The sequence below is a fragment of the Pygoscelis adeliae genome, unplaced genomic scaffold (genome assembly GCF_000699105.1).
Source record: "Pygoscelis adeliae isolate BGI_AS28 unplaced genomic scaffold, ASM69910v1 Scaffold298, whole genome shotgun sequence".
NCBI lineage: Eukaryota > Metazoa > Chordata > Aves > Sphenisciformes > Spheniscidae > Pygoscelis > Pygoscelis adeliae.
The window spans coordinates 3,096,536-3,117,806 of NW_008825303.1; the positions used below are offsets into that span (position 1 = coordinate 3,096,536).

Genomic DNA, 21,271 nt, shown 5'->3' on the forward strand with positions numbered 1-21,271 from the left:
GTTGTTCATATTCTTTTAGTTTATTCAACACATCGTGACGTTTGTTCTGAGCTTCTAAGGTGTTTATAAATGCAATTTCATTTACCTGCAAATAATCAGAAAGCGTAAGAAAAGATCTGAGAAGTTGAAATGTTTCATTCTTATTGAATTCCATCGAGTTGTTAATTATCCATTTGATAATTAAACTGGTGGAACATTTCTCCAGAATGGGTTGGAAAACTACCAAGCTGAGAATAAGGCTTTGGGGTTTTGTTGGGTTTTTTGCTTGTGTTGGGGTTTGGCTTTTGTTTTTGTTTTTTTTCTTAAACAGGATAACCCATAGAATGTAGAAGAGAGAAATTGAATTGTATCAGAAAAACAAGAAACTTTGGCTAAATACCAGGAAAATCTTCCCAGTCTTCTCAGCAATGAGACTTCATTAGTCTATTCTCTCATTCACAAAAACGAGGAATGCTGAGACCCAGCTGGATAAGTCAGTAAAATACGTAAAAGTTAGCAGAATCCAAAAAGTCTTTTGATCTAACTTTAAATATATGGGTACTTACTGAATAAAAGGGTGAAACTATACATACTATGAAGAAGAAAAAAATGAACAAGCTCATTGTCTTAATATTTCTTATCAGTCTAGCCTGTTTCACAAACATATATATTTTTTTTTTCTATATTATTTTTTTCAACCACAGGACAGTGCAATACACAAGAATAAAAAAAGAATAATATGAAAAGGTTAACTTAAAAGTACTTTAATGTGTATACTAAAAACACCAAAGAATATGCTTTTCTACTACTTAAGTTCATGAAGGTAATATTTTGTGATCACTACAAGGTTGCCGAACAAAATTCTTTTCAACTTTTGGCTTTTAATGCAAATGCTTTAGAAATTTATATGGATGGGAAAAATCAAACTCTTACTTAACTTTGATTTAATAAAACAAAAATTTTAGAACCAAAGTTATTGAGGAAAATCATAAAACTTTATCAGCTATAAACCAGACTCAAACCTATGATTGAAATAGAAATTCTTTTGCTGAACTCAAAGTTCATGCTTGCTCTGAATCCACAAAAGAAATGACTGAAAAGAAAATACATGGACAGACAACAACAGATCACGTAAAGGGTGCTAGGATATTTTTGTTGCTTTGTTTACTGACTAGAATCCATTTACAGAATGGATTTCACAGTTCAGTAAACAAGTAAGTACTGGGAATTTAGACAACCAGTTGGGCAGCAACAGTTACCATGGTCTTCAGCTATACTACTCATCAGCTATTTCTCTGAAGCCTTCTGGCCCAATTAACCTTTATTTCCAGAACACAAGAATCTCAAGAGGCAGCAGATCTTACACATTTAAACACACACGATACTGGAAACATCTGCTTAGCTGGGGAATTATGGCAAGTGTGATTTAGTTAATATGATTATAGAAGTCACACCAGTGTAATGAAATAATAATGAAGGTATGTTAGACCGATCTAGAAATCATTTTAAATGAAGAGACAGAAACAGCGAATAAGTAAAAAAGCTAAATCAGTTTTGTTCTGCTTATCTTAAACAATACAGATAAACAGCTGCATCAGTCACAGCTGGGACACATGCTCATTATACAATGTAACATTTTAGTTTTAAGGAGACACATGTATCTTTACTTGGGAAAAAAACAGTCTTTAAACTATTTCATTTATGTTGTGCTGGTTTTGGCTGGGAGAGCGTCCATTTTCTTCCCAGTAGCTAGAGTACAGGGCTATGTTTTGGATTTGTGCTGGAAAAGCTGTTGATAACACAGGGATGTTTTCGTTGCTGCTGAGCAGTGCTGACACACAGTCAAGGCCTTTTCTGCCTCTCACCCCACCCCACCAGCGAGCAGGCTGGGGGGGCACAAGAAGCTGGGAGGGGACACAGCCGGGATAGCTGACCCCAACTGCCCAAAGGGAGATTCCACACCATGTGATGTCATGCTCAGCAATAAAACTAGCGGGGGAGGTTGGCGGGGGTGGTGCTGCTCGGGGACTGGCTGGGCATCCGTCAGTTGGTGGTGAGCAATTGTTTTCATTTGCATCACTTGTCTGTCTTGGGTACTATTTCTCTCTGTTATTTTCCTTTTCCTTACAATTTATTTTTTATTATTTATTTATTTTCAATTATTGAACTGTCTTTATCTCAACCCACGAGTTTTCTCACTTTTACACTTCTGATTCTCTCCCCCATCCCACCAGGACCAGGGAGGGGAGTGAGTGAGCAGCTCTGTGGTGCTTAGGTGCTCGCTGGGGTTAAACCATGACAACGTTTATCAAAGTAATATTAATAAGGTAAACCAAAAAGCATTAATCTAGTGCTCATCTTATGAAATTACATATTGAAGTCAGAAGAGCACTAAACAAAATATTTGTTTTAGAATAATTGCCATGTGCTAACCTGTAGGTTTCTATTTATTTGCAACTGTTCAACAATATTAGTGCTACAAAACACAGCAACAGAACTATTGTTTAAGGACACAGAATGCTGGGTCTAGAATGGATGTTTAACAAAGGACAAGAGCAATGAGCTCTCCCCAATTCTTATCCTACATGCTGGAAAGCAGAGAATTGATAATCAGATCTTTTACTCCTCCCAGGAGGACTAGTTATCACCAAAAATGCTGCCATACTCTCTGCGAGGAACAAAAGCAGCAAGACTACTATCAACTCTTTATTTCAACCCATCTTTTCTTCCAGTCCAACCCACCATGATGCCTAATAACAGCTAATTAATTTTAAACTCGTATTGGAGAAAAATTGTCCGTTTTAGAGATCAGCATGTATCCACTTCACGGTTCACACGTGTTCATATCTAACTTACACCATCCTTCACAACCTACTCATGAGCACTCTGAGGTACAAAACATATAAAAGCATAACTATTAAATAGTTCCCCTTTAAAACAAAATAACTTACCTTAGCTTCTTCCTCTTGTGCTTTTTTCACAATTGCTTGTAGCTGCACTTCACGTTTAAATTCTGCATGGAGTAATTTTTCCTCCATCATCCTGCGTCTTTGATCTAATAATTCTTCTTTCCATTTCCGTACATCTTTCTCCTATATATAATGAGTAAATTCATTACTAACACAGTAACTGAAAATAGGGCCTGAATTTTCCTCAGACTTTTCTAATATTTGAAGCTTTATTTACAGTAATAAAACATTTTGATGCCCTACACAAAGCCTGCATTAAGTTTAACCCAAAGTACACTGATTTGCTTAACTGCTTCGGTTTGGCGAGTTTTAGCATTTATGTTGGATACATGCAACACATTTCTCCTTTTATCATGCCTTCCCTGAATCTGAGTCAGTATAGTATGTCAGCAACACTCTCACAGGAGTTCATGATTTGAAATAATGCTTTCTTTAATATCTGTGATGCACGAGTCATCTGTGAAAACTATGTGAACTCAGACTCAAAGGAAAATTTCATTTCACCACTAGCTTTAATCTCCAACATTTCTAGACTACATGGAAAAAAAAAATCTTTTCTGAAAGGCAGCAGACCGGCTCCTTTGTATCACAGAAAGCTTACCCTCTCCATTAATTTCTGAAGCTTCAGTGTCTTTTCTTCACGTAACTTTTCTCTCAGCTGTTGAGCTTTCATTTGTTTCTCTTCATGTTTCTTTTTGGATTCTGCTATTGTTCTTTTAAAAAAAACAAAGCAGAGCAAAAGCAAGTGACACAACATCAACTGACAGTGCTGCAAACATTTCTATGTCATTTTCAGTAAGAAAACAAACAGGCCACCTGAGGGCAATTATTTCCCCTAAATGTAAATACTGTTCTTCCAGTCTTCAAATCTTTACTTACTGGACAATGTAGCACAAGCCTAGTTCATTATGAAAATAATATACTGATTTCTATAACACTTTCCACCCACGGACTTAAAGAAAGTAGATTCATGAACAGTTTCACGCAGCCATGAGTTTGGTTGCTTGTTTTCACTGGCTAATCAAGACAGGTAACAACTCTAAAACCTTTTGCGTGACGGTGATGACAGTTTCTCATGCATGTGTATTCCATGTCCAGGTGGACGTGCAGGCTCTTCTTCCACTCTGTCTCCCCAAGAATTACTCTGGCGCCATGATTCACGAGCTGTACATAAAGAAAACAAAGACTTTGATAATTTAAACACACTTTTCTGGGAGAAGTGCAAATAATGAGGCTTAGTTCCTCTTGAAGTTCTCCCTCAAATGGGTTCTCTTGAGCCTGAGTAAGGTGCAAACACAGACTGAAGCATCTCTAATCCCTGTGCATTTTCGATGCTTAATGATTTTATTATGCTTTTATCCAAATGTTAAGATAAAACTGGATAACAAATTGTAAAATTCTAATAGAGAGATGGGGGAAGAGAGCTGAAGAACAAAGACACACAGAGAGGGTTTGAACATACAAGTCCATCCTAAGGAAGTAATGTAAAAAATAACAAAACTTGGAATAGTATTTTAGATGTTAGGGGGATCTTCCAAAACCTTAACTGTAAAGTTACTTACTTACTATGAGTAAAATGGGCATTTTTCTAAATTTTGCTGTCATTTCAATGTAAGCACAGTAATATATGAAAATTTACCTTCATAATCCGCCAGGACATCATTCCAGTCCATAGACATACCACAGAAAGATATGCTTCCGTTGCCCATACTAGCCTGAAATTTAATATGATCCAGACAGTAAAAACATAAACCTTAACAGGCAGGTGTACACACACATTAAAAAGCACCAACTCAGCAATGTTTCCAAATTGAATTAGCCATCTCAAAGACAGAGGCTGTTCCTGCTGTTTCTGATAGTAGAAAAGGAGACTTCTGCTTCACCTAGAGTAGCTCCTGTGTGGTAGCAATGAAAATAAGTCCCAGCTCTCCCAGTTTCACACACAGAAGTAGGCAGCAGGACAGTTACTGCAGTATCAGAGGACTTTGTACAACGCAGCAGCACTTGTACAACTGTGCTGCTGAGTTTAGTAAGACTAAGTATACCTTAGAGAGTACAGTACAGTATAATTACTACATGACAGTATTTATTTGCATGTAAAACAGGTTACATTAATGCAAAAATGAACACTAACAAATTCTATATTCATACTCTGCTGACATCAAAGACAGACTGAAGTTGAGCACCTTAAAATAAATGGAACACTCACAGAGAAATCGCTATCGTTGTCAGTCTCGATATTAATGTCATTGTTTTCCTCTGCTTCAATCTCTCTAGTTAATTGCTCTTCTTCTGCAATAGCACTAGCAATGGCTTCTTCATTTGCCTTTTCCAGGCGATCTGCTAACTCTTCTTTCTTAGCAAGGACTTCTGCCATAGACTGTAGGAAACACGAAACCGGAAAAAAAAAAAACAAAACCAAAATCAGAAGCAGGCACGAAAAAGTGGCTTCCATATAGTTAATATGAATTATATGACTTTTTGTTCAAATTCTAATTACTTGTAGTTCCTTACTGCTAAATTTTGTGAAGGTAACTGAAATATAAACCCCACTAAAACTGTTAGCAACTACTAACTCATTTAATACCTACATGAAACACCTATGAAATTAATTATCATTCACATCATTCCAAAACATATTACATAAACAGTGTAATTAAAAGCAATAAAGTTCTTTTCTAACTATTCTTTTAAATACCTAGTCTTAGGGACTAAGCAACACATACTCTGAAACATTAATGGCATGCCCTGCTGTTATCTCCAGAAATGGAATCATGCTCTAAAGTATTAAAGATGAAAATGGATCTGCAGATGAACTGTATCTGGAAACTTTACCGTAGTTAATACAACAGAATCTCGGGCTATACTTGTTTTTCAACATGAATGACAAGATAGTTAGGCAAGAATGTAAGCCTACATATGCTGACTGATTGTCTTCTCCTTCTCTAATGTCCAGTATTAACTGGTTCATTTCCACTCCGGCTACCAAACAATGTGCCCCAAAACACAAATCGGTGTTCAAAGCCATTTAATCAGGAATAGTAAAATGCTCACAAGAGACACAGATCCCACCTAATGGAAATTACCTAGCAGGAGTCCAGTTTGTAAAAGATGTTAAAGGGAAAGCGATTTACAGGAAAACTTCTGCAAATCAGAATTTTAATCTAGTTTCTGGAAAAAACAGAACAAAACATAACCTGAAAGTATAACCTGGATTTTATGTAGCATTACTGCAATTCTCAACTCAGAGAATCCCAGTAAAGCAGACACACCTTGAAACCTGCAGAATTCTACAGACAAGAAAGGACATTCTTTTCGGGAAGCCACATAAAAACAGAATACTGACTTCACACTTGTTGCTTAAGAATGGCATTCGTCCAAATTGCTAGTTGTATAGGAAGACCCAAGAGAGCCGTTCAGCTAGTGTTAAAAAGGCAGAGGTCTACATTTGTTTCTAACAGACCTCTGATATCCCACATGTTTCCAGTTTGAATAATTAGCAAAACTAGAGTAAGAATTTAATGGGAGTCTGACTTAAAATGATTGATAGTAGAAGGAAATTAAAAATTATGGCAAAAATGTATGTAAAAAAAGTAATGAGAGCACAGAACTCTATTCCAAATAACGCATTTATATCTTTCTAGTTTAAGTTCAGAAACTACTGGAATTAAAGCCTATCATGAAAAGTATCTGTGCAACAAATTATTTTTTCTACAGTTAAGCAGAATAGTTAATAGGAAAGTTAATGGACTTTTCTACAATTTCTACAGCAGGCTAACAATAAACGCTGTGCAACACAGAATGAGAAAATTAAGGCTTATATTTATTATTTACTCAGAAATCTTGTAAGATTTCTTACCAATCTGGCAGCACTCACATTTGAAATATCTGAGGGATCCATTTCAGTTTCAGTTTTAGCTTTTTCTGTTTGATGCCGGTCTATAGTATCAGTGATCAGAGAGGAAATGTCATTAATCTGGAGAGTTTTTGAAGTGCAGTCAGTATTTGTGAGAACTGGAGGCATCTCAGAAATTGTTTGTAAGGAATCTTCCTGCAGTGGTGTGCCAGTGCTCCCGCAGTCTTCCGAGGCGTGTGCTGTGAACTAACAAGAGGCATTTGCAAAATCAACAAAATGTAACATACCAATTTTTAAAATCACTAGAGTCAAAAGGATTTTAACAAAATATTTGGCAACCTTACAAGTGAGTGATGCAAATAACTCCACGTATATTTTTCAGTTGCTCATAGCCTTGTGAAAGTTGGATCTTTCTACCGGAAATCTTCTATGTGTGAGATGTTGCCTAATGCTGAGCTTTTGGAAAACATGGGAAACCTGTCCACAGCACTGTAAATATATGGTTATCTCATGATTTTTAACTTGCCTATTTGTGCCAACATCTTAATGCGTTTCCATAAATGTAACTGAAATAGCCATTATTTTTAAATCCTTTTCCAGTCTGGTTAGTGAATAAAAGCTCTAGACAACACTACCTTTAGAAAAGGCTCTAAAGAAAAAGTTGCAAGATTAAAGGTTAGAAAATGGTTCAAAATTGTACTGACCTGAGTCCTTTCAGTAAGAGGACCTTCAGACTGATGTAAAGGATCTTTCTGTACGAGCTCTGTGCTTTTGGATGCACCGCTGTCAGTAAGCGAACTCCCACGCTTATTCTCTGACGGTGGTGAAATGACATTTTCTTTGTCACTGTCACCTTTGGACTTCAGCGATTCTGCAGCTACAGGAGTTTTTGTTGCCAAAGCTGTGGATCGAGATCGAACAGGCCTTCCACGCTGAACTGTTTCCCAGCCCTCTGCATCCTTTCGATCTACATAAAAAATAAAACACCCCGTTCTAAGAAAGGGAGACTTATAAATAGAAGTATTATAAACAACTATTTTATTACAGTATCACACAAGTTGTGTGATAGAAATGTTCTCTTTAAAAATCAATACCAAAAAAATCAATGAAATATTCTTTAGCAAAGCTTTTACTTCAAGGAGTGCTATCAGTTTCACAAACACTGAACAACTCTATTCATGGGACCAGTTCTGTTATTTCAAGAAGCTAAGCTACTCATACACAAAACCATGGAGAAAATGGCAACATGTACTTAAGCTTTTCATGCCTGTGTTGCTATTTCACGAGATGGTAAAGCACAATAAAGCAACCACACTCTTGTTGTTCTTTGTAGCAACAGTAACACTAGAGGCCTTTTGTGAAAGTGCAAATCTCTAAGTTCAGACGTAACTGCACGTCTTAGTGTGGAAAGTAGTGTCCAGAATGTGGCTTACTATTCTTCCAGAAATGTTTTCTTTTTCCGTTTGTTTCATGCCAGTAATAAAAATACACTAATTAGTGTCAGCTTTCAGAAAATTTCTTTTCCTGGATTCCAGGAAATAGCAAAATATTGCTACAGTGGGACTGCAAACTGAAGGAGAAAATAGAAGAGTAGTTTACTTCGATTTACTTTGATGACTAAATAGCTGTTAAATACAACTTGCCGATCAACATTTCTGATATCTAATCTTGGTACATACCTGAAAAGCCTTCAAAGTTACATTTGTCTGTCTGAAGTATCAGGTCTTAAGTGTGATCAGATTTCTAGAATATCAAGGTGAATCCCCTTCTCCATATGTAACATTTTTGTGGCCAGCAATTAATACCAGCACATAATTTCCCATACATCTTGAAATGACTGTAAGTGATTCTTTTGAGACCTGATGGTATAACTCACAAGTGTGAGTTCACATGTGTCTATTTGCTGAACAAAAGTTGTTGCAAAAAACTCAAGAACTATGCACGAAACTTTCCAATACACCTTTGGCATAAGCTATTTTTAGGATCATTCACATAAAAGGAAGAGAAGGGTGTGGGAGATTATTTTTACCTGGAGGAATACAGACTCAAAAAACCAACACTAAACTGCCTGCTTTACAGAGGGAAAAAAAATCTAGAATAGAACTTGTATAACAAAATTCATTCTCTGGGCATTTCTAAAGCTTTTACTAACAAAGATGGTCCTGTACCTCAGGCATAAAGATCAGAGCTCAAACAATAAAGTTTAACATAAACATGAGTCCACTTGGTTGTCAAAAAATGTAATTTGAAACACCCAAGAGCGGTGAGAAAACTGAATGATTTGTATATTATGATGAACTGCACATTACCAACTTAAAGACCGGCTTAAAACTCACAGTTCTAGAGATCCGATTTTTAAAAGCAAAATACAAAGCGATTTAAAAAAAGTAAGATACAGGTGTTATGGTCTCTAAAAGTACCACCTGCTTTCAGTAGGAACACATGATCTACAAGAAGTTACAAGAGGTTACAAGAAGTGAACCATCTTTATGGATTGCCAATAACATCTATATGCAGGTCAACACACCCATAGGGAGATGAGCGAACAAAATACTTTTTCTTCCTTTCAGAACGTGTATGTTTATTTTAAAGAAACTTTCAGTACATAAAAAGGACCTGTCTTAACATTAATTTTCATGGTCAAAAATCCTTGAGTCTTTTTAAATTTCCTTCCAGGGCATGTGTTTCTGGCAACTCTAAAGCAAGTACAGAAATTCTGGCACCAACACTTTCACTAGAAGTGCTATACTACAAAGCACTGCAGTGGCACAGTCATACGACTCTCAATAAAAGTGAAGATTATTTTAGGTAAAAGATAAAACCGTTGTACCTACTGGACTAAACTATCTTTAGGTGGACTTGAACTGATGTTCAACATCAGCAGCAATCAGTAAACTGCAAATTAGCCTAAACCAGAACTAATGCCAGTTTCATACTTGGCTACCCTTGGCATCTAGCATTTTACAAACATGAAGTGCTCGTGTAACTACAGGGTCCTTTTAACATCTCCGGATGAAACACAGGAGCCTAGACCAATGGCTGGCGTAAATTATGAGTTACCAGTGAAGTTAACAGGACTGTACTGAAATTTATCTCAGCTGAGCAGCTCATGCAATAGCTGTTTTTACATAACTATATAATTGTTCACAAACCTTAACAATACTGATAATATGACAAATGCAAAAAGATAATTCAATTTGATATTTTACTGTTGAAACTCTTTTACTCTAGAAAATTCACCATATATTTTAAAGTAAACAAAATTCCAAAACTTTGTATGAATGACTATAGCTGATCTCTTCAGATTACTGACGGTAACCAGAGACGTCTGCAAAAAGCCTTTCCATGTCCGTTCCCCCTATGTGCACTTGCACGTGCTTCAGTATGCACCACTGATTAGAGAGGGGAATGGCAGTCAAAAAGATACGGATTATATTTTTTGCTTTACCACAGACTTTCCGTTTGACCCCTGCAAGCGACTTTGGCTTTATTTTCATTTCTTCATCTTTATATGGAAAAAATATTATTAGCTACAGGACCAAGTGATCTAAACATGTTATTACCCTCTCAGAGACAATCTTATCTCCAGCAATACTCCAGGGAACAGGGTTTTAATTCCACAAGAATCATAAACAGATTTACTGCAGAAAGCTCCAGGCACACAGCCTGTGTAGAATATGGCCCTGCATTATTACGTGGGACAAGAAGGACTGCTTAGGCCCCTTGTATATCACAGCTGCTCCCACCCCACTGACTTTTGTAATTGGTAGGACCACAAAGATTTTTCTGTATATAGCTTATGATAAAATTTGGCCAAGAAATTTCCCTGGCAAGTAATATACAGGCAATGAAGACACTGTTCAGAAGACTGCTGAAATTAACCAAAAAAACCTCCAGCACTTCACTGCAGCAGACTTTTGGATTGTGATTCCTTTTGCTTGTCATTTGCAAAACAAGATTGTTGCAAGATTTCACTTCTACTTGTTCTGAAAATTGAAGTCAGCTCTTACATAAGGCATCTTTTCTACATTAAAAAAAGATCAGGAAACACCCTTTAGTAGTATCTACTACCTAGAGATAGTTTTACTAACATCTAGATAATAAGATCTATTAATCATATATATATATATAAAAATAATAATTGTACTAATATCTTCTAATATCTTTTACTAATATCTTTACTAATATCTACTGAAGTTACTTCTACAAAAAAAAAAAGTTCTTGCCGGCCTTGCCTAATTGATTCCTTGTTTCGTGGCATATTTCTTAGTACTCTAAAATTATAGAATTAATCAGAATAAAATTATTCAGAGCATGGCAAAGCCATAATCACACTTACTACAATAAGAATGAATCTTTTAGTAAAAGCCATACATGTTCAATTTTTAATTTGTATTTGTTCACTGTCAGATTCATAATTATTACTCAAGACTTAACCAATTATTTTAACAGCACAGAAATACATTTTGTGTTTGAAAGAATGTTGTTTGGTGAATTCTTTAAATACAAGACAATTTTTAATGCAACATTCAGACTGTTGAAATATTTGGAATCAGTTTAACAGTTTTATGCCATCTGACAACTAGCTGTGCTCAAGAATTTACTTTTTCATTTTAATTCACTTATCAGTTTAGTATTCAGTCATTTCCAGGCACGTTTTTAACAAAAAGTTTGCAAAGCTAATACATTTATTGACATTAGATCACACAGCTCCTAATCTGAAGCAAAATTAATACTCAGTACAGCATCACCCCTCCTCCCTTCACTTTTTTCCCTAAGTCTGGAATTCTTTTCATATAGCATGTGGAGATGGCTACTGGGCTAAGTATCACATGCTGGGTTTGATTACTCCCAGAGTTTTGTTAATGAATAATTCATTTGACTACCTTGATCATTCTCTAGTTTCATTGAACTTCCCTGTCCCTGCTTGCTCTTGTATTACATGGAAGTGACAAGCCATCTGTTATCTTGAGGCCCCCATAGCCACCAGGGCCCTACTCTTTCGAAGTTACTCCATCTGGAAGAACTGGCCGAGCAGCCTTACTGGCAACATCAATAAAATAAATCTAGGCAAGTATGTGCGAAACTCTTAGGAGTTCTACCTCAGGAGATGCGTGCCCCTTCTTAAAAATTTACTTCCAAGTAATATACTACCAAAGCCTATTTGACCTTCCCCACTCGTTACTAAACTTCAGCCCCAATTTTTTTCTTTTTTAAATCTAAAGTAGTATTACTGTATCTGAGAGGCACTTTGGAAAACTATGGTTACTTGAGAATCTGGAAGCAAATCTAGAAACATGAACTCAGCCGAACCACAGTTACAGGGCAGAAGACATGAAAACGAGAACAATAACATAAATTTTAAAAAAACAGAGAAAATGTAGTGGTGCAAGAAATGGTAAATTTACAAACCATAACAAGAGATGGTGAGTTAATCAGCAAGACTCTAGAGATGATAATTGTCAGACTACTTTTAATGGTGACTTAAAAATATGAGAGGGGGGAAAAAAATATGAAAAAAGAAAATGAATGTAAAATTTTCAACAGAAACTGTGCTTAAGAATTTGAGAATCCAGTCAGGAATAAACTGTTCTTTGCTGTCTGTGATGACATTTCTGCAATTTGTTCTCAGTATGCAGAAGTTACGCATGCTTCCACAAGATCAGGTGCCAGCATGTCTGAGCCCAAACCAGGACAGTTACTTTAGAGGACTGTTATGTCCTGCAAAGTCAGGTCTGAGCTACATTACGAAGAACATCTATTCACAACTATGGACATGAGCAATCAGTACAGGAAAGATAGTAATTAATAAAACCAGATTTCAAGTGTGGCAACAGAAAAAAAATTCGATATTTCTGAGAATTTTCCATGTTCTTGACTGCCCTTTCTCCTAAGTTATGTACAAACAATAAACTACTCTAATTGCAAGCACCTACTTCCAGTCTTAATACACACTCTAAACTTCTAGCACCTATCTCACCTCTCACCACGAGCACCTGGGAATTAATTTCATGCTAGGCTATTGCCTCTGTGTACTACTGTTACTAAACCAATCTTTTCTCTTGCATTAACTGGTCAGACAGTAAGACTAGACTATATTTCATATTGTAGAAAACACTCAAGCATGAAATACAAAATTATTGTCTTTTAAATTCATGAAAATAGAGGAAACAGTGAGTTTAATGAGGGAAATGAGATAAGATGATTTAACCTCATTTAATTATGCATCCAGAACAAAAATAATTTAAAGGAATACCTGGAAAAATAATGTTTCCTCTCTCCCTAAGGACTTATTTAGTTACATTTGGAAATTCCATCAACCATGAAACAGATACAGTAATCATACCACTTGTCCACTTCACAAAACCATTGTGAGACCTAGTGATAACACTGTTGGAAATCACTGGAGAAAAAGGTGTTTTAGGGAGATCTTGCCACTGTAGGCCCCAGCTGGGCTTTAGGGTGGGCAAGAGAGCATTACAGGGTGGCAGGAGGAATCCTCCCTCCCACAAGGCCCGACTGTCCCTAACAGCTGTGAGTGCATTAGCTGGTGGACAGGCAGAGCGTATCTGCTTCAATAATGCATGTGAAGAGCCTTAGTGACTCCCTTTGCATAAACTTCACAGATCCTCTTGTGCTCCAATCAGTGAGGTTAATTTGATTTTACCAAAGTGATTCTAGCCTCCGTACAAAGGATAACGTGCTCCTAAAGAGAACTTGATTTGTTAGAAACATTACAATTCAGCCATGAGAAAAATCATTGAAACTCTACAGTGTTGAATGTCAGAGATAAGAGATTCTTAAGAATAAACAAAGCCTCTAGAAGGAATGACTTATTTCTTAACATGAAATGTTTCAAGTCTGAATCATATAGCACATTTGATTTTGAAAATTACTGAACATTTACAGGCCAGTACTACAGGACCTCAGTGGTTTCGCTCTTTTTGGAGCTCATCAGCTGCAGGTAACGGCCAATAAAACACAGCACAACACTGATTCTGAAGAAACCCTTTAAATGCCTAAAACTAACATAAGGATAACATCTTTTGTTTTCCTTTTAGCCTCTTAAAAATGTTATCCATATGGAAGCGCAGATCAGTTTTATTCCCTGTATAGCTAATAGAATTCTCCATAGGCACAGGAATCCCTAATAAAGGTATTTTAACAACAGCTTGGAGTCTGTCACTTTAATATGAGCAATAATCATCAGAAAAAGGTTTTGTTAATTAAAAGTGGAATTACACCTCCAGTTACAGTGTTGAAAACTCAGCCAAACTGCTACTGTTCTCTAACCAGCTCACTGCAAATATATACAGCAAGATACTCCCTCATGCAAACAGCATCAATCAATTCCCATTCAAACAACCATTTTTAGAGTATGGTTTTAATTGTTCTTTTCTAAGCATAAGAATCCGCACGCTACTGAACTCACTTATGTTAAACTGCAAGACACTTGGACAAGGTATTTTAGTTCCATAATATACCACAAGTCTCCAAACCACTACACGTGACATCATCTACTACTAGGTTGAACATACAACTATGTTAAATTAATACATTCTCTTACAGTAATTTTTCTTTTAAAAAAAACAAATGATGAACACTTCTTTTTAACTTATTTTAGAATATCCATTTCTACATCCTGCCTGCTGATTTTGCAGAAAGTCATCTGGGACCACACATGAAAAAAATAAATGGAAAAAAATGCATCTCTGAAGACAATCTCAGTGTTCCAGTGTGTGCAAAGAAACTAACTTTATAAACCAAAAGGTAAAGTTTTTTATGTCACAACTAAACAAATATTTTCTAGAAAAGATGATGACCCCAGCATCAAGCGTTCTCCAAGGAGAATCTTTAGAGAAACAATTCATAACTGAATGTGGTCATTCTTGTCTTCAAAGAAAAAACCATCAATTGTTACTTCTGCACAGTTCTGGTAACATCGTCTCCCTGGACACATAAAACTATCTTGAGCTCTTTTACAGATTCCTGACATGTATTATTCTTTATATTGTTAAACCATCCAAATTGCAGTTGGATCATCAGTTTGTGACCAAAGACCTTTCGTTTCTTGGGGTGTTATGTACTGATATTTTAACAGGTCAAATTCTAGTTAGTGAAAATACAGTGGAATGTTGCCTACACATGAAAACACAACTTTGTCCCAAACTTAACTATTACAATGATAATGTAAGGCTGCACTGATCTTTTACTCGATACTTAATTTAAACATTGTATTTTGCAAATTTAGACTTAATTTTGGTTTGGAAATAGGTCATCACACTCTGAACTAATTTTATACCACATGGTTTGTGAAAATAACTTAAGCCACTTAAAGAGACTTGCCATTTTTCCGCGATGACTTCTGTACTGGAGGTGGCAGACAGGTTTGTGCTGTTGCTAGCTCAGGATTGGCAGCTTTAGTTCCATGATTGGCTTTCACCTTATCAGCCCAACTTACACCAGAAGGAGCCAGGCGTGTTGCAGAAATTGTCACTGCAGGGTTCCTAAATGAAAGTCATAGCTCTTTTTAGTGTCTAATCAAATAACGGAATGGTTCATTACAAAGCTTTATCAGGACACTCTCTCCTTAATCTTGGTGTTCACTGATTCAGACCGAGAGCTTGTTCCAAAACTTTAAAAACATCTAGTGGCTGAAGAAACATGCAGCACTGTAGTGATGGGCAAACAGCTCCCACAAGAAACATTGTCTGATACTAAATTTTCAAGTCATAGAAATAAACATATGGTGAGTATTTACAGCCAAATGTAACAGCTCTTCTGTTGCATCTTCCTGGGTCCTGCCTAACTGCACCAGTGAACTGTACAGAATGGGCTGCAACCATTACTAATACGAGGAGTCTAACAAAGTATATGTGCAAGAAGTCCAAAAAAGTGCAGATTTAATTGTAAATGTAGATCACACAAATCCATAAGGTACTCTGTTCCAAGGCTAAGTAAATAAAAGAATAGATCTATTTTCTATTACACGTTTAGCAAAAATAAATTGTAAATCTGGAAGGGCATTCTATTAACTTTCAGAAAGATCCAAATGACTGCCTAAACTTTGAATTTCTAGATGGACAGAATTGTAGTGTTTTTTAAATTATTTTGGTTTGCCTTCTGTGAAAAGTTGCCATTTCCTGCACAAGGTTTAGAGCAAAAAACCTATATAGTTTTATTTAAGTGAACGCAAGCAAAATTTTTTAAATTGGAAAATGGTAACTTTCATTCCAGAAGCACACGTTCAAGAAGTGTCCAATTCTCTTCTGTAACAAGAGTCATTTTATCTGCAATCATACAACTGATTTCTCTTCCAAGCTTTACAACACCGATTAAAACAGTCCAACAAATCCAGCTGCCTCATTAGCTAAAACAAACCAATGATAAAGAAATGGAGATCTTGCAAGTTTCAAACAAATGTGTAGAAAGCCTCCACATAACTAGAGTGTTCACTTATTTTAAGCCCAGTGAGATGTCAATTTGTCATTATTTCCTATTTTTATCAAGTCAGTCATCAAAAAAACCTATCAGGAATAATTCCATAAATTATAAAAACCTGGCTGGTTCATTTGTTTGTTTTTAATAATCCCCATTGATCCTATGGGGATGCAATACCATTTCATGTGAGAAAACCAGGAAGAGAGGCCAAGCCCCATACCCTGTCTCTGATAGTTCCATACAGCCGAGCCAAGGGATTATCAGAACCGTGCAGTACAGAACGACTTTTCCTTTGGCACATTCTCCAGGTTGCAGCAATTTACACTGAAAAGTTGTTGTACTTTATTAAACACATCTGTGCTTAATAACCAAAGATGGACTTTAATCTTCATGATATTAATTTCTGAAGTCATTTATGCTTTTGGTATCCAAAGCATCACATAACAACAAATTCTACATGCTAAGTCTTGAAAAATACTTCTGTCATTTTAAGCTTGGTGTTTGATCATTTCAATTAGTACTCCCAATTCCTTTTCATCAAAAATAATGAACAAAATTTTCCTACTCATCTTCACGTAAAAGTGATTTTATTTATCATACCCTTCTTGCTACCTCTTCTCCAAATTCTTTTCTTTTTGCATCAATACTGTTGGGTACTTCTGATTGTTCCTGTTTCCATTTTCCATACTTTTCCTAATTTTTCTAAATTACTTTTGGGAAGAGATGAAAATGACCAAAGGTACGAGTCATTCACTACGAATTTCTGCGGTGGTACACCACCACCTTCTCTTCTGTCCTCTATTCCTCTCCTAATAATTCCTAGCATTCGGTCAAAAATTTCCATAATACCAAGTATGTCGAAACCCTGATTTTCTATCCTATTTTCTCAAACACACACAAAATATTGTAGTTGTCTGGTGTTGCCTTGCTTCAAGACACACAAGCAGACTAAGACAGAAGAAAAAGTTTGCAAGTCTGAAGGATGGAAAACTCATCTTGTTATTAGCTGCTTTAACACACACAGTTGCTAATCATCTCCCCGTGATGGTGAATAAGAGCTCCAGCAACATGAGCAACATGTAATTACATACAAAAAAAGGCTTAGCTGAAAGACATTGTTATGCTGAGCTGTTGTTTGTGTTCTAATAAAAATAAAAGAGCATTGATTTCCACCAGACTCAAGTTTTTCATTTGACTACTTGTGCATATTTTCTCCCCATCATCATGCATTTAAGCAGACACCTCTCAAATGTCAGGTAAGTATCAATATGCACATCTACAAAGAGACTAGCACCATTAGAGCAATTTTTCCACCAAACACAGTTTATAATATTTTTGTAGAAACATTTGATATACAAAATTTAAGAGAGCTCAATACTGAGAGGTACTGACCAAATGTTCTAATATTACATCTCTGCTGAGGACATTGTAGCCCCTTATGAAACAGTGCAGTATGTGCTCTAGATCCCGACAAACCTGAATAAACTAAAAAACCACCCTGAGAAAGATTTAAATTGGACACATACGTGCTCTCCGGAACTGAAACAGCACCAGACAGTGCTGCTCTAAACTGGTGTTTCTGCACATTTTTGTTGAACTGCTTTCAAACAGCCATTTCCATTTTAACATGTAAAGGATGCTTTATGGTAGCATATAATATGCTCTATATTTAAACTAGCATCAGTTTTGCTATTCATCAGAATTATAATAATCTCACTTTACATTCACTCTTTTTGACCTGTATTTACTTTTGCACACACAGCTGGTCATTCGCATTGCATACGCTGGCAATTTTAAAATACCAGTTACAGACATTTTGACCTTTGTTTTGTTGTGGGAAGAGAATATTAAACAGATAACATGAAATAAACTAATTGTATTTTATCTTCAGGTCTCTGGAATGACCAGTAATTAAATATGCAACGAAGTAAGTAAAAAAATTAAGTCCTTGACAGGATTTTCTTTTACAGACCATGTGCTTTTCGTTCATGAATGCAAATAATTGCATACATGACTTAATAAACAGCAAAACAATATACTGATTACTACAGAAAAATAGTTTATTCATGAACTCTGCTTCAAATGAATCCTTATTTTAGCTTTAATAAACTTATGATCTGGTTTCATACCCAAAATTTAAACTTCTTCGAGCATTTGATGTCGCACTAATTCTATCTGTTGATGGACTTGGAATCACATGGCGTCCTGGAGACATTTTCTTTACTTCCCAGGCTAATGAAGTAGGTCTGCAAATTCAGGAAAGAAAAGTTTCAAAATAAAATTCGCAGTTACTATTCTTCTATCACCTTAAGGGAAAACAGCACCGACAAATGCTATCAAGTATTAATGAATACTGCTGAATTTAATCACACATCTTAGCAATTGTTTCTATACCAACTCCAAACCATATTAGCCAGACTCATATCGAAAATAATGCATACTCTCAAGACTACACGCTTATTTTAAATGTGCGTGTGGGACCAAACATCAAACCAACCAGTTAAAAGGAAAGAATCAGGGGTAGGACTGGAAATATCCTCTAGTTCTAGTGACAATAACAATGCACATAAAAGGCCACAACCATTTAACGTACCCTATGTTTTCCTATCCTGTGTAACAGAGCATTCAATACAGTTCAAATGCTGCTTTGGTTAATATAGGTATCAAATATCTCCAGTACATTAAAAAAACCTTTAGAACTAATCAAATATATCACCTTCCACTCCTCCTACTATACGACTGACACACCAAACTTTGTCAGCAATAACATTTACTGATAAATGTGTACTTGCAAAGATAATTGAACGGGTTGATTTAAGTTAACTGCCACTAATACAAAATGTTCTCATCCAAACAGACATAGTTTGAGGTGGAAGCCAGGTAGCAGTTTCATTATGCATCTCATTGAAGCTGATGCTATTTTCTTTTTTATTTTTAACTCCTCCTCCTGAAGCTATCTGATTACATGAAAATTACAACTGGCAATTAAAAACAAAATCAAACTTGTAGAACCTGCTGCTGATGAAGACAGATTCAGAAAAGCACTTACATAAATTATTTTTTAACTGGTTCCAGTACTGCTGGCAGGATTAATGACCTATAACCAACTAATACAACCACTTTGTCACGTTCGGTCTACTTTTTGTCTCTACCTAGGCAGATGAGTGACTGAACTCACTACCTAACAAAGGAAAATGGAAGAACTAAAGTGTATCACTCCACACATACTACAGGTCTCCCATCTTCTACAGGCACAAATTACACCAGCAAAACCTTACTTCTCATTTACCTCTCAAAGCTAAAACTTAGGCACCAAGGCACAAACTCAACACTAGGCACAAATTATGACGACGTAATCAGTTTTACCTTTCTGATACTATACTTCCAAACCGTTTACCACTTCCAGCACAGCTGTTCACTGGTAACACTACCAGGGACGATAAAATCCCCTCTGTGTCCTCTCATCAATTCTGACCAAAAGGAAAATTTCCTACTTGATGCCCAAGAGCAGATATTAAAATTGGTTCTATTTGCTGAATCTCTACTACAAAATGAAGTTTACTATGAGACAGCATTTGGATGTAGATTAAAAAAAAAAAAATACGTAGATCTAATTACCTGCTTTGAGCATCAGCTTTTTCTAGCTTCTCCTGTAGCTGTATCCAGTCAATCAATGCTTTGAAGTCCCTTACATAGTTATCAAGCATCATCAGGACTTCCTGAAAAGCAACCATTACATCAACCTTTGTATTTAAAAAACAATCCCCCCACCCCAATAAAGGAACTGAAAAGAAAGTAGGAGATTTACTAGTCTGTAGCTCCCATAAAAAATAAAACTAAGAAAAACCCTGAAAACAAAAAAGCCCAGACAGTTAAGATTTTTATGTGAACAAACATTAAAACATTTATCCTGTCAAAAAATGTGCACATTTTCTAAGATCTGTGCAAGCACCAATGTCTAAGGACAAAATAGCAAAATTTGGCAAGAAAATAATTCCTAACATACATAAGTATCACTGTTTCAGGATTTTTTTTTCAGAGTTGTTATCTTTTAAAATATGCAGGACATACTTCATCAAATAAGCAAAACTGTCTGTAACACCTGATAGACCTGTGGGAGACTAAAAACATCAGGATTAATCTGTTTGCGAAGTAAAAATACACAAAGCTACACAAAGGCAACTGCATCAGACGGAGGGAATTCCTTCTGGAGAATCCTGGGATCGCTGCATTAGAAAAAAATAGTTCTTATGCCTCTGAAGTTCATCAGACTGTATCCTGTTCCTACGGACTTTCAAGGGTGCAGGACTTTCAAGTGATGTCTGCCTGTACTTGTCCAGATTAATGACAGACATTTTATAGTCACGTGAGATTAGCACTATTGTACTAATAAAGCAGTTTTCAATCAAAAAGAATCTCGTGGTGATATTTTGAGAGGCAAAAGACTGCAGCATTACATTTGTTTTTATAAAATCATGATGTTTGACATAAACTTACTGAGAAATAAACACGATAAGCTGCAAGATGCAACATTTACATTCTCTTCTCTGATTAGCACACTTTAACAAATGAAAAAAAAGTCACTAATTGCACACTCCTGTCTATGGAGTAATAACATGTCAACACCTTACAATTCCAATACCCAGATTACACTTCTTGACCATTACAAACCAATTAATTTTTTACCATTTTAAAGATTACTTTTGAACTATGTGGAGTTGCCGAAGAATTAACGCATTTTTATGTGAATTAATCACCAAAAGCTGTATTCATGAACATATTTTATAGCTTGAAAGATTTACACATTATCACAAAATAACACAACAGGGAGGGACCTTAAGAGCAATCTAGGCCATCCCATAATTTCTGGGTAGGATTAAACATACACTGTCAGAAATGATGTGGGCGGGCTGGAGTTTTATTCAACATATTGCAAAATCTTGATTAAGAAGTTAGAATCTTGTAAATTCTGTGGTCTCTAACCAGTAAGATTAACTGTTACGAAAAGACACATAAAATTAACTTG

At 36.0% G+C, this 21,271-nt stretch overlaps 1 protein-coding gene across 1 annotated transcript in view; it reads right to left on the reverse strand.

The window, feature by feature from the left end:
• Window positions 1-21,271, reverse strand: part of SCAPER (S-phase cyclin A-associated protein in the ER) — a 258,080-nt gene that overhangs the window by 118,879 nt on the left and 117,930 nt on the right. The window contains exons 6-16 of the mRNA XM_009330071.1: window positions 19,864-19,964; window positions 18,375-18,491; window positions 15,151-15,311; window positions 7,509-7,771; window positions 6,808-7,050; window positions 5,158-5,328; window positions 4,588-4,663; window positions 3,995-4,112; window positions 3,550-3,661; window positions 2,931-3,071; window positions 1-85 (exon numbers count right to left, since the gene is read on the reverse strand). The exon at window positions 1-85 is cut by the window's left edge and continues 68 nt beyond it. Of these exons, the coding sequence (XP_009328346.1) occupies window positions 1-85; window positions 2,931-3,071; window positions 3,550-3,661; window positions 3,995-4,112; window positions 4,588-4,663; window positions 5,158-5,328; window positions 6,808-7,050; window positions 7,509-7,771; window positions 15,151-15,311; window positions 18,375-18,491; window positions 19,864-19,964 (1,588 nt within the window). The remainder of the gene's footprint in view (window positions 86-2,930; window positions 3,072-3,549; window positions 3,662-3,994; window positions 4,113-4,587; window positions 4,664-5,157; window positions 5,329-6,807; window positions 7,051-7,508; window positions 7,772-15,150; window positions 15,312-18,374; window positions 18,492-19,863; window positions 19,965-21,271) is intronic.